Below are 9,131 nucleotides of genomic sequence, written 5' to 3' on the forward strand. Positions count from 1 at the left end.
ATTTATAAACTGTAGGCCCAGTCCCGATTAGCTGTTTTGATCATTAATTGGACTTGGCCTTTTCTTTCTGTCAAGAGCCTTGTAATCAAGAGTTCCCGGGTTCGATACCCGGTGGAGGCACATAATGGTTCGGACCCCACTTTAAACTGTAGGTCCAGTCCCAATTAGCCTTACTGTGCATAAAGTGGACTTAAAACAACAAATCAATCAATCTTTCTGTCAAGATACAGATTTAAATCAACAATTTTTAGCAATTATTTAAAATATGTTTTGTTCAAAGCTTTTTGTAAAAAAAAAGTTGAGTGGCATAAAACAAAGTGAGGGATGACCCCATTTACCATTTAAAATTGTCGAGATACCTCCCCCTCACCCGAAATCCCTCTTCTCTAGCGGCCACAAACATATGTGTACATATACATAGCTCTATATATATACATACACACACAGCATATAAATCATTATCTCAGGCTCTCTCTAGACAGTCAGTAGAATCCCCCCTGGAAATTTCTTAAATACCACACTGGCTTTTCCTAAACCTTCCCTACACCAGTTTAAACACTTACACAACCTTGAACATGCCAGTCCTATGTATCACAAGACAGGTAACATTGACTCACCTATTGGAGGCTGACTTTACCTCATGTTGCTAATGACGAGATGTAGAGAGGAAATGAAAGAAAGTTGTTTGTGGGATGATCTGTTGATGCAGACTACAACAGGCATTTGCTTCACATGTTCTAACAATACAATGCTAAATTATGATGTTTCTGTTGAGGATTGAACCAGAATCAAGAAGCATTTACCATGTTGCTACATGCAAGCCCTGAGTTCGATACCCAGTGGAGGTACATAGTGGTTCGAATCACACTTTAACCTGTAGGTCCAGTCCCAATTAGCCTATCTATGCCTAAAGTCGACTTAAAAAAATAAATTCAAACAAACACAAGCCCAGAGTATACAGGATGTTTTAGGAGTGAAGATTTGTACACCACTAGGTGCTGGAGTACTAGTAGTGGTGGAGAACCAAATAACAAAACATATATCTTGCTCAGAATGGAGTTTATTAAACATACATGTACTCCATCTACACTTCACAGTGTTGTTTCAATCATGTCCTCATCTTCGTCAACTTGTGGAAGAGGCTGATATTTTGAGTACATGCCTATTAAAGAAGAAAATAAATGTTTTTAAAAATTAAAATTATGCAAAAAAAAACCCACTTTTGTACATGTGTGTGACAGATAGAGAGATCAGTTGCTACTATTCAATATTGTGGTGTGGTGTGGTGTGAGAATTAGACATGAGTAGGCCTGGATTTATATATGTGGAGGCCTGGCTAATGATACTGTGAGCCCCACTTGCCCTATATACAATTCCAATTCCAAGATGCGAGCAAAGTAACAAATACCAGTCATTAAGTACAAAAGGATGGGGTTGAAAAAATATTACAGAAATACCCTAATATTGATTAGAAATACATAATAGGACAACATGCTCATGCAGCAAGTTTTTATGCATTGAAATGTGGGACATTTTTCTTCAATTTCTAAGAGATGTTTCTTTTTATATGCAAAATTCTTGATTATGTTTCATTAATATTTTGGTGATTTTTTTTCTCAACTCCATCCTTAACCACCCTAGAAGTTTCTCTGTTAAACTTTGTGAAATAAGATATTATGAGGGTTTCTCTGAATACAAACACAACTTACTGGAAGTGAATCTGTCATGACAATGTTTCGTGTGTTCACCACCAGTAAATACAGTGTGTTTATAAATGAATGGTGCGGTTATAAAATTATTAATAAATCTATTTATTACCTTACATGGGTAAAACCTACACTGTAAGCAGTGGCAACTGTCCAAGTTTTTGATGCGCTACCTGCTCTTTGCTTGTCATGCTTGCTGCGGGGCCGCATCGTCAATTCCGAGTCAGTCAGTTTCCGCAGCGAGCGTTAGTTCCGAGATGGCGTTGCAACAGGAAAAGGCTTTCTGTGTGCTTCGTTTTGAGGTGTCCAGATCTGTGGTAACAGTGCAACGTGAGTTTCATGCATGGTTTGGGAAAGACCCACCACACAAGAATAACATAAATCGGTGGTACCGACAGTTCGTGGAAACTGGATGCTTGTGTAAAGGCACCACACAAGAATAACATAAATCGGTGTTACCGACAGTTCGTGGAAACTGGATGCTTGTGTAAAGGGAAGAGTTCTGGTCGACCTCATGTGTCCGATGAAAACATTGAAAGAGTGCGCCAGGCGTTTCAGCAAAGTCCTCGGAAGTCACTTAATAAAGCAAGCAGGGAATTGGACTTGCCAAAGAATACGGTGTGGAAGGTGTTGCATAAGCGACTATGTTTTAAACCGTACAAACTGCGAATAGTGCAGGCCCTTAAACCAACAGACAAAGTTAAAAGGCGTGAATTCTGTGAAGAGATGCAGTTGAAAATGGAAGAAGAAGATGGTTTTGTAGAAAGACTCATCTTCAGTGATGAGGCCACTTTCCATGTAAGTGGCAAGGTGAACAAACACAATGTCCGTATCTGGGGAAGATACATACCCAGATAGAGCATCAGCGTGACTCTCCAAAAGTGAACGTTTTCTGTGCGGTTTCCCGGGAGCAAGTGCATGGTCCATTTTTCTTCGAAGAAGCAACAGTCACCGGTGAATCATTTCTAGACATGTTGGAAACCTGGTTGTTTACACCAATTACGATGATTACATTTTGCAACTTGACGGTGCTCCGCCCCATTTTCACAGGAATGTGAGAGAGGTTCTTAATCGTGTTCTTCACCATCGCTGGATTGGGCATGCTGCAAAAGAAGACACCAACCTTCTACCCTGGCCACCCCGTTCACCGGATTTAACACCATGCAATTTCTTTCTTTGGTTGTTTGTTAAAGACAAAGTTTATGTACCGCCAATGCCCGTGTCCCTGGAGGAAGTTTGTGAAAGGATAACTAATGCACTGCAAACCATCACGGTGGACGATCTACAGCGAGTATGGAATGAATTTGATTACCGTGTCGTGTGACCAATGGTGCACATATTGAAGGATTGTGAATAATGGATCAGAAACTTGGACAGTTGCCACTGCTTACGGTGTAGGTTTTACCCATGTAAGGTAATAAATAGATTTATTATTAATTTTTATAACCGCACCATTCATTTATAAACACGCTGTACTACAGTAGTATTTTTATTTGGGATAACTTAATTTTTTCATTTTACAAATTTTCAGAAAGTTTTATTACCAAATATGATTTATGCACACAACCACTAATAATAATATGCATATAATATTAATTAGGAACTTTATTTTTTGTCAACTTTATGTAACATCCCTTGTTGTTCAATAAATATTCAATTCTTTATCTATTTGAAATTAATTTCCTTACCAGGGCAGTTGTTTTAATGCACATTTTGGCAATCTTAACTAACTATACATAAGCTAGATAAAGAATATGGGCTGTTATATCTCTATTCTTATATTTTCATGTAATAATAATAATACAATATTAATTAATATCCATATTATTACGAATATACCTATAAATTATATTAACATATGAATTTGGACATTAGTATTATTAGTTTTGAGACACTTGAATATATAATAACTGGGAATTAATGTCTGCGCTTTACACTCTACCCCTTGTAAGGCTCCCTTAAAAAGAAAAATAATGAACTATAACAAGATATATAGTTCAAAAATTATTTACAAATTTGAATTATTTAAAAGTCTTAAGTTTCTCCAAATTTTATTGTGGGAAATTCCCTTTTTTGCTCCTGAGAATTATGCCCTGCATTGACAGCCATCCATTAATCATAGTACTGTTGAATGTGTGTAATATGGATGATTTTGCTTTTTCAGTTTGTGTATATTTGTAATTGTGTGCAACTCAATGATTTTCTTCCATAATTGTCTGGTAAAGCTGGTGCTTCTTCTGCCTCTTGCGACATTAATGTAATCTTGTTAACCATAAGTTGCACACCTGCATACTAAAGTGAGTGTTCCTTTCAGAAATAACACTAGTTGCCCCAGGATTATTTATATGTAGATCGGCACTGATCTAGATTACCTTACAGAACCTTGTCATGAGATAAGAGAGTATTTTTGTGTGTTTTTATCCACATTTTTCATGATTTTTGCACAATCAAATGAAGCTTGGTTACCACTTACATGTTGCTTGCAGTTAGATTCTACATATTTAAATTATACTGACCTTTTGCCTTAGTTTTGGGCTCTTTATCTCCTCCTGTTTTCTTGCATGCGGTAGAAGCCTTTCCTTCAGATGGATACTTGGGACTCTCCTTTTCTTGTTGTTTGTCTGTGACCAATCCTGCACAAACAAATAATACATCTTGAGCATTTTATCATGTGACTTATAATTACTATCATATCTAATCTACTGAAGAAATTGTTTTATGTGACAAAAGTAATTACATCGTCTTCAGGACGACAATATGAAATTGAACTTGGCAAGTGAGTCTTTGGGAATAGCAGAAATTAGCTTCATAGAATAAATAATTAAACATATTTTTCTTTTTGTCTGCAGTTTTGACATTCATGACATTTTAAATCTTTAATTACGAAGCTGTGTCTTAACCATCATTTATATATGTAAATACACATGTATATTACTATATACATCATACATACATACACACAAAATTCCTGTTAGAGTGGAAAAATTGAGTAAGGTTGCTGGAAGAAATTAAAAATGTCATTCCTATCTTCCTAAATTGAAGATAAGAAAGTTCTCACACAATCCTCAAGTATGGAAGCTGGACTTTTATCATGAATTTATAACCAAAGATTTTTCCCCACCATCCTTAATATATTTTTTTCAAATTGAATTTCATATTAAGAGGGATAAAGAAAATAGGTAACGTGCTCCCCTGTGCTTAGCACCACGCCATGAAGGCGTATAGGTGGTGTGGGGGTAACGCAAGAGGGAACAGTATTCAATTTGTGTATTTGTTAATTATATATATATGTACTCGAAGACATAAGAACTACTGCAAGGTTAACAAAACTTATCTTTGTTCTCATGTTCTTTTTGTTATTGTTGTTCTTAGATTCATAAATTTTATCTTGTTCATTAGAGTTGTTTAGTCATTAGTGCTGATGGAAGGATATGCTCTATTGCTTTATGAAATTAATTTTAAGTTTGTAGTTTTGCTGCAGAATGTGCTACTTGCTTTGTTATTTTACAGCATAGGGTAGACTGGGGTAAAGGTATGCATGGGGCAAAGATCCTGTTAGCAATTTCTCTGGTTCAGTACATATCATGCGGTTCCGTGAGTGTTCATTGCAGAGATGTCATGGTGCATAAGCTGCAGACGGAGTTTTGCTTTGTCTATTTAATTTTTGTTTACAGAATGAGGTAAGTAAGTTTCTTTTTCTTGCTGATGTTATTTTGCCTTTTTAATATATTAAATTTTCATATCACTGGGTTCCCATTGGTTGTTTTGTCACAAGAAGACAGCATCAGCCAGACACGATAGAAATGTTGTCTGGGGTAAAAGTATGCATTGATCTTGGGGCAAAGGCCTGAGTACATTTTCCCTCTATCTGCATGCCTTTACCCCAATATACTTTCAATGCTTTTCCGTCTATTGCTATTCCTTTTGTTAAATGTTCAGTGTTAGTAAATTAAACAAAATGTGAATCTAAGATTTTATCATCAAAAGGGAACTTCAAAGCTTAACTTGTCTAAAATATGGACAGACACCCCAAACATGGAAAAGTATGCTGGAAAAAAGGTGGTTGAAAAAGGATGAAGAGAGTAAGAAACTCAAAAGAAAGACTGAAAAAGACCTGAAAACAACGGACAAAGAAAATAAACCTATAAACCAAGAAAAACATCCAAAGGGCCTATTTCATGAAGAATCAAATACAAGACTGTCTAAAGTTTCATCACACAAAGCAAAATTGGTGAAACATCAGAGGACATGCAAGAACTTCTGTCCAGCATGCGAAGAGCCCTATGTTGATCCTCCTACTGAAGATTGGATACAGTGTGCAAATTGTGGAGAATGGTGGCATGAACTTTGTACCTCTTACAAAACCCGAAGCTCTGTGTGTGACCACTGTTCAGTTTGACAAAGATGTGATTTTGTTCTGGAAGTTGAGGAGTGTTTAATGAGCTTTCCAGTAGTTAATTTCAAAGCAGATATTTTACTGTAATTAAATAATTTATTTTACAGATGAAAAATAAGGCTTGTTTCATACCAAGTCACAAAAACGGTGACTCTTTTTCCTAATGATGTAAATTTATGTATTTTTCATTCGTAAATTATAAAAATAAAATTACAAGCAAATTGCTAAGTATTTTAAATGCACATTACCATGTGTATCGTATCTTTGTCCCGACGGTGAAGCAAAGATCCTATTTTACCATTTGTTATATTTTTAGTAGAGAATTAAATATTTGGAATATTTTCCAGGTCTGAAGTAATAATTAGTTAATAAAGTCATGAAAAGAAATGTTCTTCATTAGCAAAACTGACATCCAGAAAAATATAAAACATTAAGGTGCGTACTTTTACTCCTGTCTACCCTATGTCTTCTTTCAACTACATTTTGTCACATAGGTACTATGTACTAAGATGATGACTAATAAATAGCCAACAAATTAGTGTTGGAAATAAGAGTAAAAGTTTGTGTTGTAATGCATGAGTCCTGATATGAGAAAGGATTATTTGGAGTGATAGTGGTTCTGTGCCACTCTATGTAATGTGTGTATCACATTAACCATTGAGTACACTAATCACTGCATACATACCTGATCCTGATTTATTGGTTTTGGGATTCTTCTTGCCCTTTTTCTCCAGAAGTGGAGAAGAGGTATTTTGTGCTGTAGTGCCATCCTTTTTCGTGTCACCTTTCAAATATGAACCTGTGTGAGATGCAATAATGAAAATGAATACTGACATAATTTTGTTCTATTTGGAGATTATAATAACTTTTACACATCAACATCTAACCAGTGATGGCTGCAATACTACACAATGATATTTTCTTACTAAAAGAAACGACTTTTCAATAATTCATTGCCTCCCTGATGGCGCAGTGGTAGCGTCGTCTTGTAATCAAGGGGTCCTGCGTTTGATACCCAGGGGAGGCACATAGTGGTTTGGATTCCACTTTAAACTGTAGGTCCAGTCCCGATTAGCCTTACTGTGCATAAAGTGGACTTCACACCAACTCAATCAATCAATCAATAAATAGTTCAATTGTTTACATTTCCATCCCTTACAGAATGCTCAACTCATTCAAAATCTCATACAATGAGGTTTTGCAAGTATGGTAGAAAGATTTACTACCTATTGTCCCCATGTTTTGCTTCTTAGTTTAAATAAACAGCTGAATCTTCTAAATAAGGTGTCAATGGTAAATAGAATGTGTTGTTGACTTGTAGATCTTCTGCTGTTGCTGTATCTAGCTTGACGGATGAAGCTGCTAGGTACCTATTTAAAAAATATAGAGAAAGAAGTAAAATCATAGTTTTTGGTCAATTGAAAATTAAAATAGAAATGTAATTTTATTGATGGAATTATGATTAATGCATGTAAAAAGATAAAGTTTTTTTTTCAATTCTATCAAACTACTAAGAAATATATATTTCACAATTTTGAATAAGGACATCATAATATGGTGTGTTTTCGACTCTGAAATCTAAACTTAAGTACTGATAATGTTACAAAATCACCTTATGTCATGAAAGTAAAACCTCTTAATTTAAAAATGGTACATTGTCTTACCATGAAACGTACGGTAGGTCTATCTCTAGAAACCTTATCCATCTAAGAAGTAGTCCGTAAACATGTTCTCATATTTGAGGATTTGTTTTAGCTCCCTCGAACGCCATTTATTATGATCTAACACTCGGTAACTCCCCTCACTGATTTTGAAAAGAAACTGAGCAAGCTTTTGGCTTTGTTTCAACCAAATTTCCAGCCTCAGTAACCTGAACAATTTGCACTGCATATTACCATCTTTCCTCTGTGCCGATTTCGTATAGTTGTTTAGTTTGACATATTTTAAATTTTTTTTGTTCTTTAATAAACCGTGTCTTGGAATATCGCTTACAAACTACATTATTTTACACTGAAGTTGCCTTCGTTATCCTCATTTTCTCGTACAAAAACGTCATTTTATGGAATATACTAGAGCAGTCACCCTGATTTGTTACTACATGTAAATAAATATATTTAATAGGTATTTGTTCTCTGGTTCAAATCTAGGTTATGTTTAGGTGTTCCCTTGAATTTGTTTCTCCTATCTTCTATTCGTATCTACAATTTTACCAGTTCCTTTCTCATACACAATGATGTAGCCTACTTTGATAGGTATGATGTTGAAAGGTGACGTGGAATACAAATACTTAATAGGCATGTACATGCGTAATAATATTTGTCCTACAAATCACACCAAACACGTACAAATTCCTATATTTATATAGCAAAAATGATTGTATTCCTACCTAGGTCTTCTCCCAAAATTCCTCGATCCTTTCTTGATTAGCACAGTTGTATGTCAGCGTACGAGCTCCACCCGTCTTCTCACTTTTTAATTGGTCAGTTTTAGCTCACGTGATTCGTTACAAATGGTGCCCCTTGGAGGTTGAATACACGATGACTCAGCGGAAAGAAACGGTTGAAACAAAGTGTCGTTTGAAATAAATATGCATTCAGAAATATAATAATAATAATTTAAAAATTTCAACCTGCAGTTTAAGGTGGGATCTGGACCACTATGTGCCTATCGAACTCTGGAATCCTTGCTTACAATGAGACGACGTTACCACTACGTCATAGGGGAAGCCCCTTGACCAAACTAGAGTTTGTATCTATGGGAGGGGTGGGGTCAGGCCATTGATAAAACTTGAATAGTAGGAATAATAATTATGATTATAATGGTTATGATATAATACGCTGTGCAATAATATTATAAACTAATTAACTAAATTTATTATTGTTTTGTTTGGAATATCTAGCACAACTTTCTTCAATATTTTTTAAATTTAATTTTGTTAGTGTACTGAAATGCATAATTATTCTACTTTTACACACCTCTTTCAAGAAAAAGTTTAAATGCCCGAGTTTATATTGTGTGACCTCTCAAAT

General features: G+C 35.3%; 1 protein-coding gene across 1 annotated transcript; it reads right to left on the reverse strand.

Annotated features, from left to right (window-relative positions):
- Positions 1-1,055: 1,055 nt before the first annotated feature.
- On the reverse strand, positions 1,056-8,589 carry LOC145980672 (uncharacterized). Its single transcript, XM_083113731.1, has 5 exons — positions 8,489-8,589; positions 7,329-7,472; positions 6,788-6,901; positions 4,223-4,339; positions 1,056-1,162 (listed from the first exon to the last, which is right to left on the reverse strand). The coding sequence occupies exons 2-5, from the start codon at positions 7,339-7,341 to the stop codon at positions 1,092-1,094; spliced, it is 315 nt and encodes a 104-aa protein (XP_082969857.1). The 5' UTR covers positions 7,342-7,472; positions 8,489-8,589; the 3' UTR covers positions 1,056-1,091.
- Between the last annotated feature and the right edge of the window lie 542 nt (positions 8,590-9,131).

Source organism: Lepisma saccharinum, chromosome 2 (assembly GCF_977018435.1).
Source record: "Lepisma saccharinum chromosome 2, izLepSacc3.1, whole genome shotgun sequence".
Classification (NCBI taxonomy): domain Eukaryota; kingdom Metazoa; phylum Arthropoda; class Insecta; order Zygentoma; family Lepismatidae; genus Lepisma; species Lepisma saccharinum.